Below are 24,169 nucleotides of genomic sequence, written 5' to 3'. Positions count from 1 at the left end.
ACACACACACACACACACACTCTCTCTCTCTCTCACACACACACACACACACACAGAAAGTCCAAAACAGTTAAAACAGTCCAAGTTTAAAACGCTTTTATTGAAGATTGCTGCATATTACAATATATGATTATATGTATGTGTGTGTATTCTCTAATGTTTTTCTATAGTAATGTTGTATCACGTGTTGTTATGAACGTCCAGACAGCTGTTGTCGTGACACGTGCACCAGCACGTACAGCGTCATCGTCGCGCACGTCACCGCGCCGGATGTTGATATAAAGTCTGGAGGAAGGGCTGGAAGAAAACAGCAACGCCAGCTGAACGCGAATAAACAAACACTCGACCTGAAGCGGCTGGTAAGAGTTGATCTCATACTAACCAGTTAACCAGCTGCTTTACTTTGATTCCGCTGTTTACTCGTGCTGAGCGTCTGCAGTGTTTCTGTCTGCTGGTGTATTTGTTGTTGTTGTTGTTGTTGTGATGCGGCGCGACGGACAGATGAACACACAGCACACGCGCTTCATTACAACAGCTTCTACTGCTTCCCTTCTTTAACATGACAGCGTCAGACTCTTCTGTCCTCTTGATGTTATGTGATGTGATCTGGTCTGCAGGGATGGGTTAGTGTCTGTATTCAGAAAGGCGCAAAAAACAAATAAACCGCATTCCAATAAAATAACACGAGTTACTAAAGGGACATGGTTAGCTGCTTGCTAGCCGTAGCCTTGTATATTACAGTACATACGATTTCACTTCACAGATACACAGAGTACAGACAGAAAACTGAGGACGATGGAGAATGATTGACAGATCCTGAGCATCACTGACAAACATCTGATCTTGTATAAAGTGTGTAAGTTCTGCTGTAGTTTACACAGAGCAGGTGAGATCATCGCACATCTCCGAAGTGAGTTATTAATAGCGTTAGGGTTAGGCTTCCTGCTGTGTGAGCAACTAAACTGAGCGTCAGTGTGAAACAGCCAATCACAGCAGAGCTCAACATTATTATTCATGACCCTTCCAAATAAGGCAAAAACTGACCATTTCACTCTAGGGATAAATCATAGGGTTTAAATGGACATATAACCCTTTCTGCCCTTACCTAAGCAATGTCAAAAACACAGACAGAATCAGGTGTCTAGTTATAAAACGGAATTCACAGTTTAATGTGGAATATCATGGAATTAGTCAAATTTTGAATGAATTTTTATTCAAAAGTAGGTCATTACACATCAATCAATTCACGATATGGACTAGTATCTTAAACTATTGAGCTGTAAAAGTCTATTTAAATACACACACACACACACACACACTGAAGCGTGTGACGCTCGTGGTGTTTTCAGACTCTGCTGTGTCTCTAAATGAGGACGTAAACACATGAAGAACATCTCCAGAACTGAATATACAGAACAAGTCACTTCATGAGCTTCGACCGTTTGATTTGAGTAAAACTAGCCTCATATCACATACACAGAGCAGTACAGGCATTCACAGCAACATGTCCAAATAAAAGTCCGGTTTGATTTGAAGACATTGTGCTATTACTGTTTTTAGGCAGAATGTACATATCCTACTGCTAATACTGACATGAAATAAACATAATTTTTTAAGGAATAATCAAACAACATTTCCCAAAAATTCAGATAAATGAAAACAGAAAAAAATGAATTTGTAAAAATAAAAAAATAAAACAGAATTTAGGAGTTAATAAAAGGGATTTCATAAGGCTCTATAAGCCACATAACTTCTTTGTAGATATCAGAGAACAATTTAAAATATTGTATCTGTGCATTCTGTGGCACCTTTACATCAAGAATCATTTACTGGAGATGCACAGTGAAGATATGACTGTTTCCTGAGGAACTGAACGATGAAGTGATTTTAAGAACAAATATCTGTTAATGGGCTTGTTTTCACTTTGAATTAAATTGATTTTTCTGAGTCCACTGGCAGATATCTATTCATTTTGATCAGTTTCTCAGAAAACAAGATGTATTTTACGTCATTGATCTTCTCCAGTGAATGTGTCTTGATTTGAGGATGTTTAGACACATGTCCTGGAAAACAAGACAGAAACAGGAAGAGGAAGAGCAGCGCTGTCGCCGTGAGATCAGAAGGGACACTAAAAGATATTTCAGTGTGTTTTTGCAAAGTAAATAAAGATCTGTTGGATGTTAAATTTGAATGTGTTTCTAACAAAGACATTTACATTTAGAGACTGTATTGAGTTCCATTCCCTTCATGTTCTTCACTTGCTCTTGTAGAGGTTTATTCTGTAGAAGCGCTGCTGGTGTGTGTGTGTGTGTGTGTGTGACGCTGCATCTCTCTCACGGTTGGGTGTGTGTGTGTGTGTGTGTGTGTGTGTGTCTCTCACAGGTGTGTGTGTGGATCATGGGCCGTATCTTCTTGGATCACATCGGCGGGACGCGCCTGTTCTCCTGCGCTAACTGTGACACCATCCTGACGAACCGCTCCGAGCTGATCTCCACACGCTTCACCGGCGCCACCGGACGAGCTTTCCTCTTCAACAAGGCACGTGTGCGACCGGCCGATGCTAACGCAGCGAGAGCGCCGCTGATGCTGACGTCTGTGATGTGTTTCAGGTGGTGAACCTGCAGTACAGCGAGGTGCAGGACCGCGTGATGCTGACCGGCAGACACATGGTGCGAGACGTTAGCTGCAAGAACTGCAACAGCAAGCTGGGCTGGATCTACGAGTTCGCCACCGAGGACAGCCAGCGCTACAAGGAGGGCCGTGTGATCCTGGAGCGAGCGCTGGTGCGTGAGAGCGAGGGCTTCGAGGAGCACGTCCCGTCAGACGCCTCCTGAGATGTGTGTTAGGCCACACCCACACACTAGATTCACCAATAAACACGAGCTTCAGATGCACCATCTCTTCTGTAATTGGCTAAAACAGACCCGACCGTCTGCTCTGCGCTCGCACGGGCGTCAGTAATAGGACAGAAGTGCACGTTCATGGTCTCTTCTCCCATGTTTCACACACTTTCCCTCTGTATGGAGTTCAGTTTGTGCCAGAAGCGTCGGCTGTGTACAGTACTTGTCTGTCTGCTGTGGTTTTGTCCTTCATTTGTGTTTTAACTCCTGCTCTCAGATATCCAGATAAACATGGGATTTATTCAGTAATGAGTTTCTCATCTTTTTAAATCTCTGAATATTATGACTAAAGATCATTGTAGACTGTAGATTCATTCACATTTACAGAACAGAAGAATAAAGGCATCTGAAAGTTTTAGAAACTCTTATTAGTAAAATAAAATAGTCTGACCTGGTCAAATACACCGGACATTACAGTCCATTCTTCTGGCACAGATGTACCTCCGAATGAAGCTTCACATGCAGAAACCTGAGCTTTTTTCTTTTAGATGAGCATTTTGTCAAGATATTCAGTAACTGACTAATAACCTTTTCTTTGCCTTTAAAGAGAAATTACTGAACCTAAACATAGGAGCCTGATTTAAATAAATAAATAAAAATCTCATTTAAAAGACGAGATCTCCGACAGACCTGGATGGTTTGGGATCTGAAGGCTTCGTGTGTAAGATCTGCTGTGTTAGTGTTAGTGTTGATAGAATAACATCTGCACCTTCATCTGGAAACAAGAGCTAGTGAATGTACCCAATCAATACTGAAATTATGTAGATTTCTCCACAAATTCTCTGTTTGTTTCCTAAAGAGAGCTCCCCAGCCGCTATAGTAAGACCTTCTTTATTATCCTTTAATCACTGATCCATGGGTGAGGTGTTTCTCCTACAGTCATGTGACCCAACCGGTTCAGGATACACACTCAGCAGATCTGGACATCTTTCTGGTTGAACAGGCTTTTAGCAGGAGGATCTGAGATCTGTAGTTTCAGCTGATAAACTAGAGGTCAGACGCTGTCCTGTTTCCAGTTTGTTAGAAACCACCTTTAGTGTTGTTCAGTTGGACAGGAGTGTGTTAGTGTTCACAGATTCTCGTGTTCATTTGTGATTCCTTCCAGACTTTGTGGATTTGTCGGGTCTCTAAATCTCCTCCGTTCTGCTGAATTTAAGCTCAGCATGTTGAACGTTATTGTACTGTTTCTCTGAGCGAATTCCTCACATGCTTCTGATTCTGTTCGGTGTTTGTTTGCTTCTGATGTCAAAGTACCAGCAAGAGCCTTTCTGCTTCTCTGTCCTTTAATTAAAGCCGCTTCTGTTAGTTATTGTATCCCAAAGCTCAGTTGTGTATTTAGCATGAAGTTCATTGTGTTATATTTGATGTCTGACTTGAAGAATAAATCATTTCCCAAAGTGGAATTTCTCTTCCTTTCTCAGTATTTCAAGAAATCAGTGACACTTTACAAAAAGGTTGCATTTGTTAACATTAGTTGAACACTGAAGAACACTTTTAAAGCATTCGTTTCTGTGCATCTAATACGTGATTACAGTATGAATCTTATTGAATGGAGCCGAGCTGGTAATGATCAGTGTTAGCTGATATAAAGATGACTAGATCCTGTAACACTGATGTTAGTGCATGCAGTGGATGTGAATGAAGCTCTGTGTCAGTGTGTGTGTGTGTGTGTGTGTGTGTGTGCGCTCCAGCAGATGGGAGTAAAGCTCAGTGTAGATCAGTAACCAGGATGTGCTGGACTTCAGCCACACGTTCACACTGATCACCTGTGATCTAACTACAGGTGACACACCGTTCTCCGCTTACACTCGCTGCCATTCCAGCCCTGAGCACGTACAGCTGAGGAGAACCTGCTTCCTGCTGCTCACACACACACACACACACACACACACACCGCATCTGCAGACTAAACCTCTGCTTTACATGCACTGCTCAGTCTTTGCTTCTGTATCATGTCTGTTCTTTCAGACTCGTGGAAAGAAAGCATCCCATCACACACTGACGTGATTATTTTATTGCACTTTATCTATAAGCATCTGTAGATTACAATCTTTAGAGTTTTTATCTTAAACAGCAGACAGGTTTATTCCTCTCTATATTCTGAAGGTTAGATCATATCTCATTCACACTGATTCCTACAACATTTTACTCCTAAAAACATGGTGCAAATGTGTTTGTTTTCTGTCTGTTGACAGTATTTTCTGATTTATGGATTGGTAAAAAGACAAACTCTCTTCAAAGACTTTTAATCCTGGCTTCTGCTAATGTTCAGATCTGTGTTAAGGGATGTATGCAAATAAGTGCATATTTAATTAGACAATGCCTCTTAATGCAATTAATTAATTTACTGGACCCACTTTATATTAAGTGTACTTAACTACATTTTACTTATATTTAAATTATTAGATTGATACAATGCACTTATTGTGCACATACGTATTTATACATTGTACTTGTTACTTGATACCACACCCCCCCCCCCCCCCCCCCCGAGTGTTTATAAATTCAACATCAACACAACAGCTACATTTTACCAACAATTCATTGCTTTATTAGCCTATATAAGTCTAATATAAAGCAGGACCAATTTGTTTATTATTATTATTATTATTTCCTTCTTAAAGTAATCAGTGCACTGGAGAATCGCAGTGATGTGTGTTAGTTCTGTCTTCAGTTGTTGTGTCGTGATCCTCCTCTGGGTTTAATTCTCCAGAGAGCAGCACCTAACGAACGAAACGTGATTTTATTTGATATTTGTTTGAGGACACGAGAAAATGTAAATCTTGACAAGCAGAAGGTTAATTAGTTCGTGAGATAAGACAGGTTTATGATGCCAGATTCTCTCTTATCCAGCTCGTTCGTGCCAAAAGCTGTTTAATGTATGACTGCGTTTACAGTACGCGTAACTAACCCCGCTGACCTGCATGGAACTAACTAACCCTCCAAACGCTGTCTGTCAGCAGAAAAGAGCCAGCTGGATGAGTGTCCAAAGGTGACAATGACAAGAATCGAGCGAGGAGCCGCCTCAGACGCAGAATCAGGAGTCACTGGAGACCTGAAGCGAATCATCAGCGCGTGGAAAAGTGCCGACTCATTCTCGGGAACGTGAGCCCGACAGGTGATATGCAGTGAGTCCTCCGCGCATCTCCCGCACATCTTCATCCTCGTCACCGAGCTGAACGCACGCGATCATGGGGCGCTACAGCGGCAAGACGTGCCGCCTGATCCTGATGCTGGTCATCACCGTCATCTTCTTCGTGGCGGAGATCGTGGCGGGGTACATGGGCAACTCCATCGCGCTGGTGTCGGACTCCTTCAACATGCTGTCGGACATCCTGTCGCTGTGCGTCGGGCTGACGGCGGCGCGCGTGTCGCGGCGCGCGGGCTCGGGGCGCTTCACGTACGGAATGGGTCGCGCGGAGGTGGTGGGCGCGCTGGCCAACGCCGTGTTCCTCGCCGCGCTCTGCTTCTCCGTGTCCATGGAGTCACTGAAGAGACTCGCCCTGCCGCAGGCCATCGATGACCCGCCGCTCGTGCTGATCGTGGGCTCGCTGGGGCTCGCGGTGAACGTGCTCGGGCTCATCATCTTCCAGGACTGCAGCTGCCTGCGCGCGAGGCGTCAGAAGGACGCGTCAGGGCCGCGCAAGGAGAAGGAGGAGGAGGAGGACGCGGCGGAGGAAGAGACAGGTGCTGATCGTAACGCTTCTCGTTTAGCAGAGCTGTTTACATGCCTTTTAAAGAGCGCTTCATCTGAGAAGCACCTGCTGTGTGTAAACATCTCATAAACCTCTTTGAAAGTTAGTTTTACATTAATTCCAAATCATAAACATCTTATTTTTCTAGATGTCTATTTAAGATCTGACAGCAGGGTTTCAGGGGGTCTTAAAAAGTCTTTGTTCACAAGTTAAAACAGGGGTGTGAGACTCCCTGCAGAGTTCAGTTCAGTCCTGCTCTGACACACACTGATGAAGAGGAGGATCAGTGATGAAGAGGATCAGTGATGAGGAGGATCAGTGAAGAGGAGGATCAGTGATGAAGAGGATCAGTGATGAAGAGGATCAGTGAAGAGGAGGAGGATCAGTGATGAAGAGGAGGATCAGTGATGAGGAGGATCAGTGATGAGGAGGATCAGTGATGAAGAGGATCAGTGATGAAGAGGATCAGTGATGAAGAGGAGGATCAGTGATGAAGAGGAGGATCAGTGATGAGGAGGATCAGTGATGAGGAGGATCAGTGATGAAGAGGATCAGTGATGAAGAGGAGGATCAGTGATGAAGAGGAGGATCAGTGATGAGGAGGATCAGTGATGAGGAGGATCAGTGATGAAGAGGAGGATCAGTGATGAAGAGGATCAGTGATGAAGAGGATCAGTGATGAAGAGGATCAGTGATGAAGAGGAGGATCAGTGATGAAGAGGATCAGTGATGAAGAGGATCAGGGCTGAATCTGAGCTCTCCAGGAACTGAGTTTGACACCCCTGAGTTAAAAGCTCTTAATTCACAGCAGAAACTCTTAAATTCATAAAGTCATGGCATTAAATGTTATATGTGCTGAAAAAAAGACTATCTTCCTCAGTATTTCTGTCTTGTTCACGCTGTTTACTGTGATACTGAAGTCTGATTTGATAATGTTTGTGTAGTAGTACAAACCAAATCTAATTGATTTACAACTTAGCTCTTCTAGCTCTTCCCCATTATTAACACAACAGACGACAGTAAGACACTGTTGGAAAGGAAAGCTCTGGTTACTCACGTAACCTCTGTTCCCTGAGATAAGGACCTGCTGTTATAGCCGTGATTATAAAGCTGCACACGCGTCAATAACTGATGCTTCTGACGAAATCACGCTCAGAGCCGACTTGGCTCCTCCCCTTTTGGTGGGTTGAAGCGCCATTGGTCCGTGCAGCCACACGAACATGATCCAATCAGGCTTCAGTATCACAGCGAACAGGAGTTTCCCGAAGTGTGATCAACACAGAGCAGCTGGAGCACTTCCAGAACAAACACCTAAACATCTTTAAATCAAGATACAGTCGCAATATGCTAATATGAAGTCGTTGAAATTGAACAAAATTAAATGAGTTTATTAAAACAAGAACAAATATCTGTCACTTTAAATTAAGTAAATTTTTCTGAGCTCATTAACAAATATTTTTTTTGTTAAACTCGCATCATTTTGATCAGTTTCACATAAAACAAGACTTCGCTTCTCCAGTGAATGTGTCTTGATGTATGAATCTTTAGATGTTTGTACTGGAAAACGATACAAAAACACTGAGGAAGAACAGCCGTTTTGCCGTATCATCAGTAAAAGTTATTTCAGTCGATTTTTTTGTAAACTAATTTAAATGTAATGGAGATCTGTTTAAGTTGTTTATGACCATACTGATGTATTGTGGTTCTAGAAATGTACAGCTTAAATTTTATTTGCATGTACCTTTCAATGAGATGTGTGTGTGCTAACTAGGACAGATCTGCATGCATTAATTGCTAAAAGACAGTATTGTGTTGATTCTGACTGTACTTTGGTCGAATAATCAGATTAATGTGCCGTGTGCTGACTGCACAACACGTGTGACGCTGTAGCTGTGATGTGTGACTCTCTCAGAGCTGGGAGGTTGTGTTTGTCATGGATCTGCACTCCACACTTGTCCCTTATCCGTCCACAGGCCTGCAGCAGGAGAAGACTGGGAGTGATGGACCTCCCCTGAACATCAGAGGTGAGTGTGTGTGTGTGTGTGTGCTCCGTCTCAGCGCTCATCAGCCGTCGGTCTGGGTGTGTGTGTGTTTGTGTGCTCCGTCTCAGCGCTCATCAGCCGTCGGTCTGGGTGTGTGTGTGTGTGTGTGTGTGTCATGTCTCTCTCCCTCTCTCTCTCTCTCCGCAGGTGTGCTGCTGCACGTGTTGAATGATGCGCTGGGTTCAGTGGTGGTGGTGGTGGCCTCGGCTCTGTTCTATGTGTGGCCCCTGGCCCCTGAGAGCCCGTGTAACTGGCAGTGTTACGTGGACCCCAGTCTGACGCTGGTCATGGTGGCCATCATCATGTCTTCAGCTGTTCCTCTGGTCAAAGAGACGGCTGGGATCCTGCTGCAGATGAGTCCCGTGGACCTGCCGTTCTCCACCGTCTGTGAGTTCATGTTTGTCTCTTTACAGCAGCTCACATACGCCTGCAATATGCTTTGACATCTTTAGGATCTTTAGATTGTGTGGTAATCCTAAAATGATCAAGTATAGCCCAGATTTGGGCTGGGTGATATATGGAAAAACAATACTAAATCTCAAAGTTTTTGAAATTTTTATGATATTCAATATATCGCTCAATATTTTTGCATTTAAACAATAATAATAAAAAAAGAGAAATAATTAAACTGGGATAAGTTTTTTAAATATTTTTTTTATTAAAGATTTTAGCTAAGAACAGAAGTCTGTCTCTGGTTTAAGAGAAGCTCTGTGTTAAACTATGTTCCCACTGCCACTAAAACACTCGCAGATGGGGAGCTATTGGATTAAACACTCAGGTATTTCTTAACTAATATATATATATATATATATTAATACCAAACACTTATACACTCTCTCTGTCTATATTATGGAAACTGGTAAAACAAATGAAAACTATTATAAAAGTTAAATTCCTATTAGTGATTCCACATTGCCATTGTCTATGTTTCTCTGTTCAAACATCAGCGTCTGAGTGAGTGCATCACAGACAATACAGCGGAGATCTCATGACAGAACACAGAGCGACGACGCTTTCATTCAGATGCTACACTCCGGCTCGTTTGTGTTTCAGATCATCTCCTCAATGAGGAGCGAGTGTTTGCATGCGCACGTGACATCAGTGCGTGACGTGTAATGAGTCGAAAACGCTTCAGAACACCTGATTAAAGAGTCGCACGATAACATGAGTCATCACTACGACACGGCATTAGATCTGGCTTTTGTCCAGACAGCGCTCGTAACGGGACTGAAACCGGTAATGTTGCTAGGAATCTCAATCTCAGAATCAATCCCGGGATGTGTTTGCGTTCACACAGAAGGCGACCCGGCAATGTTCAGGCAATTTTCCGGTTCCAACATGCAGCGTGAAAGTGGCTTAAGTAACAATGAAGCTCTGATTCAGGGATTTAAACTCTTGATATCTGGCAACCGCACTCATGAGAGTTCGTGTAGTCGAGGAGTGTACAGTAATTGTTGAGGTTTTGGACGTTTGCCGCGTTCTTTTGGGAAAGTATGCTTGAATTTGAAATATTCGCTATTCACAACATTTTCAAAATTATTCTGATATTATCGCTAATATTCGATATATCGCCGTCACAGTGTTAATTACTGGAGTTCTGCAGCTGTAGTTATAGTGTAGTGCAGGGATCCTCAAATCTGAGCCACGAGATCCTCTTCCTGCTGAGTTTAGCTCTAGCCCTAATCACAGCTAATCAGTGTCTTTGGGATCATTAGAAACCACAGGTAGATGAGTGGATCAGGGCTGAGCTAAACTCTGCAGTGATTTGAGGAACCCTGGTGTAGTGCATCATCTGGAGCACAGCTTACATTACCTTTTACACACGCAGGATAAACACAGTCAGCTTCATGAGGGATTTAACACAGCTCTGTTTCTGGCTCTTCACAGAATGATGTATTAGCATGCACACCAGCAGTTATTGTTAATGTTGTAAGTGAGCTGCAGTTTTGTCATCTGTCCCTTTAAGTGCTCAGGATGGATTCTGATTGGCTGTATTTTAACCTGTATTTTCTTGTAAAACATTGGAAGATTATTCTGAGGGCTGAAGGAAATCCCTGATGTTAGAGTACAGTGGAGATGTCCCTGTCTCACTGATGCTGATGCTGAGTGTCTCTCCCTCTCTCCCTCTCTCCCTCTCTCTCTCTCTCTCTCTCCCTCCCTCCCTCTCTCTCTCTCTCCCTCCCTCTCTCTCTCCCTCTCTCTCTCCCTCCCTCTCTCTCTCCCTCTCTCTCTCCCTCCCTCCCTCCCTCCCTCTCTCTCTCTCTCCCTCCCTCCCTCCCTCCCTCTCTCTCTCTCTCCCTCCCTCCCTCTCTCTCTCTCTCCCTCCCTCCCTCTCTCTCTCTCTCCCTCCCTCCCTCCCTCTCTCTCTCTCCCTCCCTCCCTCCCTCTCTCTCTCTCTACCTCCCTCTCTCTCTCTCTCTCCCTCTCTCTCTCTCTCCCTCTCCCTCTCCCTCTCCCTCTCTCCCTCTCTCTCTCTCTCTCTCCCTCTCCCTCTCTCCCTCTCTCTCTCTCTCTCTCTCTCTCTCTCTCTCTCTCTCTCTCTCTCTCTCTCTCCCTCTCCCTCTCCCTCTCCCTCTCTCCCTCTCTCTCTCTCTCTCTCTCTCTCCCTCCCTCTCTCTCTCTCTCTCCCTCTCTCTCTCAGTGGAGAGCGTGTGCAGACTTCCCAGCGTGGTGAGTGTCCATGAGGCTCATGTCTGGGAGATAGCTAAAGGACGTAACGTGGCCTCGCTGCACGTCAAAGTGTCTTCTGAGCCGCAGGAAGTGTGTTGGGACAGACCTGCTCTTCACGCACAGATCCAGCAGCTGTTCCACCGCGCCGGGGTCCACAGCGTCACGGTTCAGCTGGAGAGCGCTGACGGAGAACCGGAACGCTGCGAAGTCCCTTGTGTGTCGCCCGCGTGCCTCAAACTGTCCTGCTGTCCCTCCGGAGTGTCCACTGTGTACCGCGGGAGCCCTGTCCCTCCCTCAGGAGACGTCACCGTCCTCATGCTGCCTGAGAAAGACACGGAGCACGGATCCACCAAATGCACCAAGTTCTAGATCTGGAGACCCAGGGGTCCACCGAACAAACAGACTCTGTGTTTAACTATCCTCACCACTGTGCCTCGCTGCCCTTTCAGACTCCAGCTCATGATTCCTGCTGATTGTTCTTCGTTAGTCCTTCACGTTTGAGTCCTGACAGAGACCGGATCATCAGTCAAACTAATCAGACGCTTATTTATTGTTCTGCAGCAATTCAGAGACACGTCCGGCTCATATTTCAGCCCAAAACACTTGATCAAGTCTAAGTCTAAGAATGTAAACATGATGATAGCATTTACTGTACTGCCTCTAATGCTAATGCTAGCTGCTATAAGCTAATATGCAATTATTATTAAAATTATCAATAGATTTTGGGGGGAAACTGGACCTGGACATGGTTTCATAAAATTCATACCAATAGAATATTTACATTCCTTATTGTTATTTATGACCTTTTTGTTCTTAATAATCTTTATAACTTTTTGGTGATTCAGGGAAACACTTAATCAATTAACTGATATTTAGTAGTTGTTGTTGTTGTTGTTGTGTGTTTGTTTGTATTTGAAAGACAATCAACTATACAATCAAGCTTTAAAACTGTATAAACTAATATTAAACATGCTGGTTGAATTCGGATTTAAGTAAAAAAAAAAAAGTGAACTGTGAACTGGTCTGTTTATTAAGATGAATATTCACCTGATGATCAGCTGTTGTGTGAAGAGACTGCAGCGTCACACACACACACACACACACACACACACACACACACACACACACACACACAAGTATAACATGTTCCTGTATCAATATTCCAATCAACCAATCAGATTACATATATAACGTTTCAGGAAATATCTGTTTTAGGCTTACAATCAGGGTTAGATTCTTCTACATTCTTGTTAATCAGCCATCATTTCCTTCTGATTTTAGGAATAAAGTATGGGTTAGGGTTTAGGGGTTAAGTTGATATTTTTGGACAATAATATTGATCAAGGAACATGTCTTACTTGGCAAAATCACGGAGTCACACACACACGCTCACACACACCTGTACATGAACGTCAGTCACGTGACTTTCAGAGGAAGGGGAGATCTCTCTCTTTTCTGTTTCTCTGTCAGTTTAAAGCCCAGTTATTCATTTCCACTGAGTGTGAGTTAAAGCACGGTGAGGGTGTCAGATTATTAATAATGCAAGAGGCTGAAGGTGTCACTCTTTCCGTGACCTCACTGCCATTCAGAGAAACCATTAAAGCTTCCTGGAAGCATCAGAAACAGCAGAGAGCAGGTGTCTAGTTAAAGAGCGATGAAGCAGGTGTGTATCTGGAGAACCACACTGATCTGTGTTTGAGAGGACATCAAACCTGCTGTCTCAGAATCAAGAAACCTTCGTCATCATTACAGATTCAATACTGACAACGATCATAGAGTGAATCAGCATTTTAAGATTGTAGAGCTATTGTTCTGTATGGACACCAGTTCATAACAAACTCAAACTGCTCTGATTCAGATTAAACAGAAGATCCAGCTGATGGAGTTTAGTCCGGACAGACACGTGTTAAACTGCACACGTCTGAAAACGAGTCTGACTTACAGTCTTTACAGTGATCTGCACTGTATTAAAGTCCGAGATCACATTCCTCTTCACAACACACACCTCACACCTGTTTAATGGAGTTTCTGTCTCTTGAAATTGTGTGGAATGATGTTTCATGAGCTGAACGATCAGCATTGGACACATTTTTCTCCTGTCTCTGACACGCCTGATCTGCTGTGACCTCGTGACCCCACGCGACTGGACGGGTGACATTACTGAACACAGATGGGTGTCTCTGAAGAGTAAATATGGGCGGTTGTGTGCTTCAGGGAGGCTCTGACAGCAGGAATGATCTTCTGCTCTGGGACCCTTCACTCCACTGTTAGTTCTGTCTGTCTCCCCCTGCTGGCTCTGATGAACACTGCAGACGAGTCATTCCACCCCTGCTGTTAGTATAACACATCTGTCTCTCTCTTTTATATATTTTATAATATATTCAAACGAAAGCTTATGAGATGCGATTCTCATATTTATAATTTCTTGCACAAATTATTACATCTCTGGTCCCATGTGTTTGTTTCCCATCGTCTCACACACATGACTACCGTCAGCAGAGGATTGAGCTCGTTTCCTATGACATCATCCTACATCACGTTACTAAGCAACCACTGAGCACCATCTGTCGTCACGGCAACCCAGCCTCAGCTTCAGACGTCTCGTGATTTCCTCCATCAGCACCAAACAGCAAACCTCCATCTCTATCAGTGTTCTCTGTTAAAGTAAAACACTAATTCACTGATGGATGTCATGTTTTTAACATTAAGAACGTCCAGTATTTTTTATATTAAGTTTTCTGAAATGTTATTTTTGAATATGCAAATAAGGGATTGACTAATTAAATATACACACGTTTGCAAACATTTCCTGAACATCAGTCTGAACATTGGATAAAGTTTGAATCCGTAGACATATTAAAGGTTTTTCCAGAGGGAATTAGGGATTTTTTCTTTTAACCACTCCATAAATCAGAAAATACTGTCAACAGACAAAAACAAACACATTTTCACCATGTTTTTAGTAATAAAATGTTGCAGGAATCAGTGTGAATGAAATATGATCTAACCTTCAGAATATAGAAAGCAATAAAACTGTAAAGTCTGCTGTTCATAAGAGAAAAAACTTAAGAGAAAAAATGATTCCCGATCCCCAAACTGACTCAAATGATTCGCGATCCCCAAAAGGACTCAAATGATTCGCGAACCCCCTTTGAACTCCGGAACTGACGCAAAAGATTCGCGAACCCGCTTTGAACTCCCGAACTGATTCAAATGATTCGCGATCCACAAACGGACTCAAATGATTCGCGAACCCCCTTTGAACTCCCGAACTGATTCAAATGATTCGCGATCCACAAACGGACTCAAATGATTCGCGAACCCCCTTTGAACACCGGAACTGACGCAAATGATTCGCGAACCCGCTTTGAACTCCCGAACTGATTCAAATGATTCGCGATCCACAAACGGACTCAAATGATTCGCGAACCCCCTTTGAACTCCCAAACTGTTTCAAATGATTCGCGATCCCCAAACGGACTCAAATGATTCGCGAACCAGCTTTGAACTCGCGAACTGACGCAAATGATTCGCGAACCCGCTTTGAACTCCCGAACTGACGCAAATGATTCGCGATCCCCAAACGGACTCAAATGATTCGCGAACCCGCTTTGAACTCCCGAACTGATTCAAATGATTCGCGATCCCCAAACGGACTCAAATGATTCGCGAACCCCCTTTGAACTCCCGAACTGACGCAAATGATTCGCCGCGAACCCGCTGTGAACTCCCGAACTGACGCAAATGATTCGCGAACCCGCTTTGAACTCCCAAACTGACTCAAATGATTCGCGAACCCGCTTTGACTCCCGAACTGATTCAAATGATTAGCGAACCCGCTTTGAACTCCCGAACTGACGCAAATGATTCGCAAACCCGCTCTGAACTCCCGAAGGGACGCAAATGATTCGCGAACCCGCTTTGAACTCTCGAATTGATTCAAATGATTCGCGATCCCCAAACTGACTCAAATGATTCGCTAACCCGCTACAAACTACTGATTTTAATGTACAAAAAGTATGTTGTTAACAAATAAAATATCAATATTTCCATTCAGAACTGCTTTCCACGTCGAAACATCCACGAACAGCTGACTGGCCATCTGTGTGATCTGGAGAACGGCCGGTAAAAGTGCGATTCATAGTCCGGAAAATACAGTAAGTATGGAACATAAGAGGAGAAAGAGTTACTTGCTAGGGATGATGTTAGGAAGTGATATTCAGGTTGCTACATTTTTCATGATTACAGTAGTTAAAACCGCTAAACTTCAACATTTTAACTGTAAAATGCCACATGCAGAAGCTAATATTAATAAATATTTTGTGCTTTTACTTTTAAAAATGTTGGTAACGTTACAGTTAATGCTTACAAACTTTGAAGATTTTGAATACAGAAGTTACATTTGTAATGGTGTATTTTCATTTAGATGTGGTATTATTATTTGTGCAGTAAGATTAATTACTGCATAAATTAAGATTATTAAGTAATAAATTCATTTTAAGACAGCATGGAATAGATTGTATAATATGCTGTTATAACATCATATTATATAATCTATTCCATGCTATCTTGGAATAAAACCTTTTTTCTTTCTTTTTTATCCATTTCATAATTTGTTTATTCAGGTTGAGCTCAGACCAAGAGCAGAGAAAGACACTCTCTCCAGCTCAACTTTAAATTACTTTTAAGCGCTGCAAGTCAAGTCAGTTTTTTGTTTTGTCAAACCACCCTCAGAAGAAGACAAAATACCTGACAGTACAGAGAGTGTTTAAGTTGAGTGTTTAAATCAACCGTACACAAAGATGGCGCAGACAGACTGTTGTCGAGTTTCCACACCGATTGCTTTGGGCCGGGTTTAGTCAAAGTCCAGGGCCGTTTTTTATTCTCAGTCCGTCCCTGGTCTTTACTATAGATAATTTTGACTTATGTTTGTTCTAGAGACGTTACCATTTTTAGATAAAGCTCTAATTGCTTTTCTTTTGAAAATATGTTTCAAAATAATCCTGAATGTATTTATGACTGTAAAAGCATATTGATCAAAGAAATTGCGATAGGTTTTTTTAATTTTTTTGTCCATATTGCACAACGTTCATTCAATAAATACAGTCAACAATCTAGCTTCTGAGTACTAGTTATTAACCCAACAATAGCGGGGTCAGTTAATTTTTTTGAAGTGTGCCGTGCAGACATATATGTGTGTGTGGACCGCGAGCTGAAAAAGGTTGGGAACCACTGATCTAACCTTACAGAAAGTGTGTTCAAAATGTAAAAGACTGGATGACCAATAATTTTCTCCTATTAAATTCGGATAAGACAGAGATATTAATTATTGGACCAAAAACAATCTGCAACTAGACGGATGTACTGTTACTTCCTCTACAGTCAGAAATCTGGGTGTTATATTAGACAGCAACTTGTCTTTTGAAAATCATATTTCCAGTGTTACAAAAACGGCATTCTTCCATCTTAGAAACATTGCCAAGCTACGAAACATGTTATCTGTTTCTGATGCAGAAAAGCTAGTTCATGCATTCATGACCTCTAGACTGGACTATTGTAATGCACTTCTAGGTGGTTGTCCTGCTTCGTCAATAAACAAGCTACAGGTCGTCCAAAATGCAGCAGCTAGAGTCCTTACCAGGTCAAGAAAATATGATCATATTACCCCAATTTTACAGTCTCTGCAGTGGCTACCTATTAAGTTCTGTATCAGTAACAGATTATCATTACTTACCTATAAGGCCCTAAATGGTTTAGCTCCTGCGTACCTAACTAGTCTTCTAGTGTTTTCTCTATTTCTGTCATCCGGATGTAACTAAGAGTCACAGCAGGTCAGTCTGGATCCAGCCCTAAACACCGGAGAGATGATGCTGCTCAGACAACATACAAAACTACCAGATTCTGCTAGAAGATTGATCAGAACGTATAATCATTGCTGTTAATAGTGTTCACCGTCTGTTTGATTACATGACAAACTAGCTGTCTGATCTTTACCAAACATTTCTGCCATATGGTCATCAACTTGAGATAAGTGATTACTAAATATAATCTAGAAACTTACATTTTCTGTTAAGATGCTTTGTAGCATTGTAAAGAGTGCTATCAAATAAATTGATTCAGAGACGCACAGTAAACACGTCTGAGCCTCATGTGAACACGAGCAGACACACGGAACTGGAGAAGAGCTCTTAAAGGAACACAGGTTTGGATTTATTGGCGTATTGATGATTGATCTGCTCAGCAGTGGTTAGTTACAGTGACTGAATATACCTGAGTGATAGTGACATGTACATGAGGAGGAACACGCGTGTGAATACAGACACAGATCTGGTCACAGTGAGCCGGTCAGAACCAGTTCAGACAGCAGCGCTCACATCACCAGTGACCAGAGACACCGTGAGAGGTCAAAGGTCAGAAGGGTCACTCAGCCCTGATTCATATGAGGATTGTCTGAGAACGTCACATGTTGATTCCAGCTGAAGTTCTGCTTCATCGCTGTGTTTCTGTCACATTAACTGCAGCCATGCATGAGAAAACATGATGAACGTCAGCAGATGAGTGTCAAGACGCTGGGGATCTTCCTTTATGACATTATTTATCAAAGCTAATGTGCTATGGCTGTGTTCCGTCACTACAGAACATAAATACACTAAAGAAAACCAATAAAATATCATAATTCTTTAAAATATGGCTGTAACTGGTTTGGATTTGTGCCAGTAAAACATTTGAGAAACACAAAGACCTGAAAGAGTAGGAGGAAAGATGCGAGGAACGACATTCGTGTCTGCACAGTGATGAACGCTGAGTGGACGAGCCGCTGTGTCTGTGAGGTGTCTGTTCTCAAGTGTGGCTCCTGCAGGCTGCGCTTCATCCTGTCCTCCAGCAGGAGGCGCTGTGACCGCTGCGGTTTACACACACAAGCGCTTCACACACAGCTCTCACTCCTCCTTCACCTTCCAGCGCCGGTGACATGCCAGCTCCATCATCTCCACGCCGCCCGTCAGCCGCTGCTGCCCCAGGAAGAAGATCACCATCAGCAGGAAGTAGAGTCTGAGGGGGGTGGAGAGCCACAGGCCGGCGCAGCAGAGCGTGATGAAGGCGCTCCAGTACAGCAGCGAGGAGGCTTTGATCAGCGTCACTCTCAGCTCACTCTTACAGGGCGGCACGCGGGCCTCGGGCTCGTCGAAGCGGCGCGGCTCGGAGCGATAGAAGTCACACAGACGCTGCTCTTTCTCTCGCCAGCGCTCCTGACACCAGCGCTGAAGCTGCTCCTCGCTCGAGGGCAGACACGCCGCAGGGAACCGCCGCACGTGGAAGTGGATCTCGCGCGGGAACAGACCCAGAAGCAGGTGGCGCTCCGTCTGAGGGATGTTCTGAGGATACGCCACCGTTATATCATGAACGGCGTCCAGGTTATCACCTGTCCACAGAAACAACAATCAGTCAGAATCAGTCCATCAGCTGCACCAAACTTCAAAACACACAGTTTACACACTGCATCAGTTCAAGCACTCCCTGGGGATCGAACCCATGACCTTGGTGTTGCAAGCACAATGCTCTACTGTATGAGTTTAGGTTGAGCTCTGATGAACATCTACAGTGTACTCGCTCTCTAATGATGAAGAACACGTGAGTGCTGATGACCTCTGACCTTTCCGCAGCGTGTTGACGATGAAGGTGAAGCCGGTGGTGCGAGGGTGAAGAACGTACTCGTACTTTGGAAGGCCATTTTTCTCTGCGAACTCGTCACTCCTGGCGCGCGTGTTTTCTGCACAGCGACATCGGCAAAAAAAACCCATCAGTCAGATTTTATGTATTTATGTATGTATTAGTTCTGGTTCGCAGCAGTCTTTAGCAGCGTGTGTCTCTCACCGGTGAGGTCGGTGCCCTCGGGGAACAGCAGCAGCTGCAGCGGCTCCTTGATGTGGCAGAAGTACTGCAGCATGTTGGCCATGTGACTGCGGTCTTCCTCCCAGCGCCGCCGGATGAAGATGAAGGAGGCCACCTGCATGGCCCAGCCTGCACACACACACACACACACACACGTCACGCTCGCCCCGAGCACAGCAGACGCTCTTCAGACGTGAGCGAGAGGGACTCACCGAAGCCGGGCACAGCCTTCAGCGCCGCTTTGAGGCAGATCTTCTCCAGACGCAGGAAGCTGTAGCGCAGCAGACAGCACCACAGGAACATCCAGTCCAGACGCGTGCGGTGGTTCATGATGATGACGCTGCGCTCGCCCGGAACGAAGCCGTCGCCCGTGATCACCACCTTCACCCCGAACACCAGCTCCAGCAGCGCCTGCACACACACGTGTCCATCACACACACACACACACACACACACACAAGGCCCATCACACACACACACGCCCATCACACACACACATAGACACACACACACAGACGCCCATCACACACACTTTTAGTTAACTATATATAACTTTAGCTGAAAATAACTCTGTTATTGTCTTCTTGCATCACTGACTACTTATTTACTTGTTTGACTCTGTAAATATTTAATATACCATATTTTCCGGACTATAAGTCACACTTTTTTTCATAGTTTGGCTGGTCCTGCGACTTATAGTAGGATGCGACTTATTTATCAAAATGTATATGACATGAACCCAGAGTTCACATTACCGTCTCCAGCCGCTAGAGGGCGCTCTGTGCTGCTGTAGTCTACACTGAACACATAGAGCGCCCTCTGGCAGCTGTAGACGGTAATGTTTTCTCTTGGTTCTATATAAATGCGATTTCTATGTTTTTTTCCTCGTCATTACATATTTTTGAACTGAGGCGACTTATACTTAGGTGCGACTTATAATCTGAAAAATAGGTTATAAACCATTATATTATGTTGAGTTTTTTTGTACATTTTCTATTTTGTTTATTTGTATATTCTTCTTCTGGTTGTGTGTGTTGTCACTGTCCTTCTGTGGAGCTTCTGTCACTAAAACAGATTCCTGGTGTGTGTAAACCCTCCTGAAGCAGACTGTAGTGTCTGTGTTGGTTCAGGAGACGCACCACTGGGAGGGTGAGCCAGGTGGCCACGATGCGGTCGGTGACCCAGCGGTACCAGGCGGGCGAGAGCAGCATGAGCGGCAGAAACGGACCCAACATGAACACACTGCCGAAGAAACTGCCCAGGAACAGAGTGAGGAGGAAACACAGGCCTCTGATGGACACCATCATCCTGAAACACACACACACACACACACACAGATCACTGCAGAACAGTCACTCACTCATTCATCTCGTCTGTTTCTCTGTGCGGAGATGAAGATCACAGTCAGCTCTTCTTCAAGACTGCAGCTCATGCTTTTATTTCCTCGTAACAGTGGAAAATGTGATACATGAGAGTGAAGAGCGCTGACACTGACAAAACACACGAGTACGTGCAGCTTCAGCACACACACACACACACACACACACACTCACACACACACACACACACACACACACTGATCTCGGCTGTGTTCTGTACTCTACACGGAGTCAGGTGTCTGCTCTCATCTCATCTGTGCAGATATTAGCAGGAATATATTACCATAACATAAACAATGTCATAAAGCTGCTTTTGAACCATGTGTATTGTGAAACACACTTATACACGAGGTGTTCAGGACTTCAGTCACACACATCTTTAGCTGATTGTTGATGGGACTAGTTTAGGACTAGTTTAAACTGATTGTGTTAGTTCACATGAACTCACTCTCACTTCTCTCTATCCATGGAGTCAGGAAAGAGTTAATTAGTGATGAAGCTCAGCGTCTCTGGGATTAATGATTGACAGATAGAGACATCATCTTCATCATCATCATCAGACACTGAACATTGATCTCTTCTGAAGGGTGGTGTACAGTGGCTATAATAACTGATGATAATAATAATAATGACTGATTCCTGACATGTAGAAACACTGACAGCTCTTTCTCTGATCCCATCTGTTCTGTACAGACTCTGCAGTAGATCAACGAGCGAGTTTTTTGTTTTGTTTCAGTACATCTTTTGTCTTTGAAATGTGATTAAAGTACAGCTGAATACTTGCAGAAAAAAGGTCCAAAAGCTGTGACAGTTCCCTTCTAGAAGATACGAATGTTTAACGTTACATTCGTTTGTTACGACGAGGCTATGAAGAGTTATGAAGAGCTATAACGGGTTATGACGAGTATTAATAACGGGTTATGAAGCTGCACACTTGTTGATGAATGAATGAATGGATCGTCAGTAATAGCGCAGTGATCATGAGAGCAGATCAGAGTGAGTCGATCAGATTCAGACTGTGTGTGTGTGTGTGTGTGTGTGTGTCTCGTTATTTACTCACTTCAGCGCTTTTCGTTGGCCCGAGAGACTGTAAATATCACCAGTCACGGCATCCACACAGCTCCAGTCGAGTCAAAGCGACACAGCTAGAGCCACATCCGATCAGATCGAGCGCGAACACAGAAAACACGACACACACTCACTGTTTACAGCGGAATCCATGAGGATCCTGCCTTCCGTTACCATGACCTCTGAACTTCCGCCTCCGACGACTAGACGCTCAGCTGACCAATGACAGAGCACTTCCGAGCTGCTAAGCCCCGCCCCGTTAGTAGCTGACCGTATATAATCATCTAGCCGTGGGTTAGTTAGGCTCTCAGTTCTAGTTAACTAGTAAAGAAGATAGAACTGTAGTTCTCATGTAAATCTGTGTATTTTTTATAATTATTGCCATGTTTATAGAGAATAGAAATGTTATTCTTCCAATATATATTGATGAATTCAGAGCCACATACCACTGCTTTAACGTCTATCTATCTATGTATCTATCTATCTATCTATCTATCTATCTATCTATCTATCTATCTATCTATCTATCTATCTATCTATCTATCTAAAGACAGGTGAATGAATGTTTTTTCCTCGTCCAGCCAGACTTTGACAGATCTGTGGGTCTGGATCTTTAGCCTCTGATCGTCGAGTAAATGCTCTGTTCCCCCACTATTTGTTTCTCATACAGTAAAAAGGTTAGATTAGGAGAGCATGCTGGAATGAACGAGTGATGTCTCGTGTAGAGTCTGATGGGATGACATCATGAGAGCGATATTTCTGTGTTAAGTGAGTGACCGCACACATGATCTATAGTTAGAGCACATGTGCATCATCACTGCTCACTAAGGTTCAGTGCAAACAACTGACAGATTAACAGATAAAGCCTTTTAATGGACGGACTGGGAATAAAAAACAGCCCAAAGCAATCAGCACAGAAACTTGACAACAGTCTGTCTGCGCCATCTTTGTGTACGGTTGATTTAAACACTCAACTTAAACACTCTCTGTACTGTCAGGTATTTTGTCTTCTTCTGAGGGTGGTTTGATAAAAAAAAAACAAAAAAATCTGACTTGCAGCGCTTAAAAGTAATTTAAAGTTGAGCTGGAGAGAGTGTCTTTCTCTACTCTTGGTCTAAGCTCAACCTGAATAAACAAATTATGAAATGGATAAAAAGAGAAAAAGGTTTTATTCCAAGATAGAATGGAATAGATTATATAATATGGTGTTATAACAGCATATTATACAATCTATTCCATACCGTCTTAAAATGAATTTATTACTTAATAATCTTAATTTATGCAGTAATTAATCTTACTGCACAAATAATAATACCACATCTAAATGAAAATACACCATTACAAATGTAACTTCTGTATTCAAAATCTTCAAAGTTTGTAAGCATTAACTGTAACGTTACCAACATTTTTAAAAGTAAATGCACAAAATATTTATTAATATTAGCTTCTGGATGTGGCATTTTACAGTTAAAATGTTGAAGTTTAGCTGTTTTAACTACTGTAATCATGAAAAATGTAGCAACCTGAATATCACTTCCTAACATCATCCCTAGCAAGTAACTCTTTCTCCTCTCATGTTCCATACTTACTGTATTTTCCGGACTATAAATCACACTTTTACCGGCTGTTCTCCAGATCACACAGATGGCCAGTCAGCCCCTGTTCGTGGATGTTTCGACGTGGAAAGCAGTTCAGAATGGAAATATTGATATTTTATTTGTTAACAACATACTTTTCGTACCTTAAAATCAGTAAATGTTATGAAATTAGAGAACTAAGCCAATAGAGTTCAGAGCGTGATTCATTTGAGTCAGTTTGGGAGTTCAAAGCGGGTTTGCAAATCATTTGAGTCATTTTGGGAGTTCGGAGTATGGAGCGTGAATCATTTGAACCAGTTCGGGAGTTCAAAGCAGGTTCGCGAATCATTTGAATCAATTCGAGAGTTCAAAGTGGGTTCGCGAATCATTTGAGTCAGTTTGGGGATCACGAATCATTTGCATCAGTTCGGGAGTTCGGAGCAGGATCGCGAATCATTTTAATCAATTCGAGAGTTCAGAGCGGGTTCGCGAATCATTTGAGTCAGTTCGGGAGTTCATAGCAAAATAACGATGTCAGAGGTGTCTGGAGGAGCCTGAATACCATCTCTGGGTATAAATTCACCACACCTCAACCTGAGGAGGACCATCAGTGGCTGAATGAACTGAATATCTTTTTTAACAGATTCGACCAGGCATCTGCACCTCCCACTTTACAGACACCCCTTACGAGCACATTACCTTCGCTGACACTTGATTCAGAGCCTTTTTATATCTCTAGTACACCTACTTCTCCATATCTCATCCCCCCGATTACAACTATTCTAAGCCCGGAGCATCCAACTACTAAACTGTCTCTTACCGTTACCGTAAACCTGGTGAGAGGAGAGCTGAGGAGACTGAAGATGAGGAAGGCAGCAGGACCAGATGGAATCAGTCCAAGGCTCCTTCGGTCCTGTGCTGACCAGGTTTGTGAGACTCTTCAGTACA

The 24,169-nt window shown here is 43.4% G+C and overlaps 3 protein-coding genes across 3 annotated transcripts; 2 read left to right on the top strand and 1 right to left on the bottom strand.

The window, feature by feature from the left end:
- Positions 1–209: 209 nt before the first annotated feature.
- Positions 210–4,303, top strand: LOC113112306 (protein yippee-like 5). Its single transcript, XM_026277748.1, has 3 exons — positions 210–359; positions 2,383–2,538; positions 2,610–4,303. The coding sequence occupies exons 2-3, from the start codon at positions 2,398–2,400 to the stop codon at positions 2,832–2,834; spliced, it is 366 nt and encodes a 121-aa protein (XP_026133533.1). The 5' UTR covers positions 210–359; positions 2,383–2,397; the 3' UTR covers positions 2,835–4,303.
- Positions 4,304–5,410: 1,107 nt separating this feature from the next.
- On the top strand, positions 5,411–12,325 carry LOC113112304 (zinc transporter 10-like). Its single transcript, XM_026277746.1, has 4 exons — positions 5,411–6,587; positions 8,569–8,619; positions 8,785–9,024; positions 11,279–12,325. Exons 1-4 carry the CDS (start codon positions 6,092–6,094, stop codon positions 11,674–11,676), a joined length of 1,185 nt encoding a protein of 394 aa, XP_026133531.1. The 5' UTR covers positions 5,411–6,091; the 3' UTR covers positions 11,677–12,325.
- A 5,170-nt stretch (positions 12,326–17,495) lies between these two features.
- On the bottom strand, positions 17,496–21,847 carry lclat1 (lysocardiolipin acyltransferase 1). Its single transcript, XM_026277747.1, has 6 exons — positions 21,637–21,847; positions 20,337–20,505; positions 19,410–19,608; positions 19,180–19,326; positions 18,959–19,075; positions 17,496–18,727 (listed from the first exon to the last, which is right to left on the bottom strand). The coding sequence occupies exons 2-6, from the start codon at positions 20,502–20,504 to the stop codon at positions 18,246–18,248; spliced, it is 1,113 nt and encodes a 370-aa protein (XP_026133532.1). The 5' UTR covers position 20,505; positions 21,637–21,847; the 3' UTR covers positions 17,496–18,245.
- Positions 21,848–24,169: the final 2,322 nt, after the last annotated feature.

Source organism: Carassius auratus, chromosome 13 (assembly GCF_003368295.1).
Source record: "Carassius auratus strain Wakin chromosome 13, ASM336829v1, whole genome shotgun sequence".
Lineage (NCBI taxonomy): Eukaryota > Metazoa > Chordata > Actinopteri > Cypriniformes > Cyprinidae > Carassius > Carassius auratus.
The sequence above is the reverse complement of the archived record's forward strand: the minus strand, read 5'-3'. Positions and strand labels throughout refer to the sequence as shown.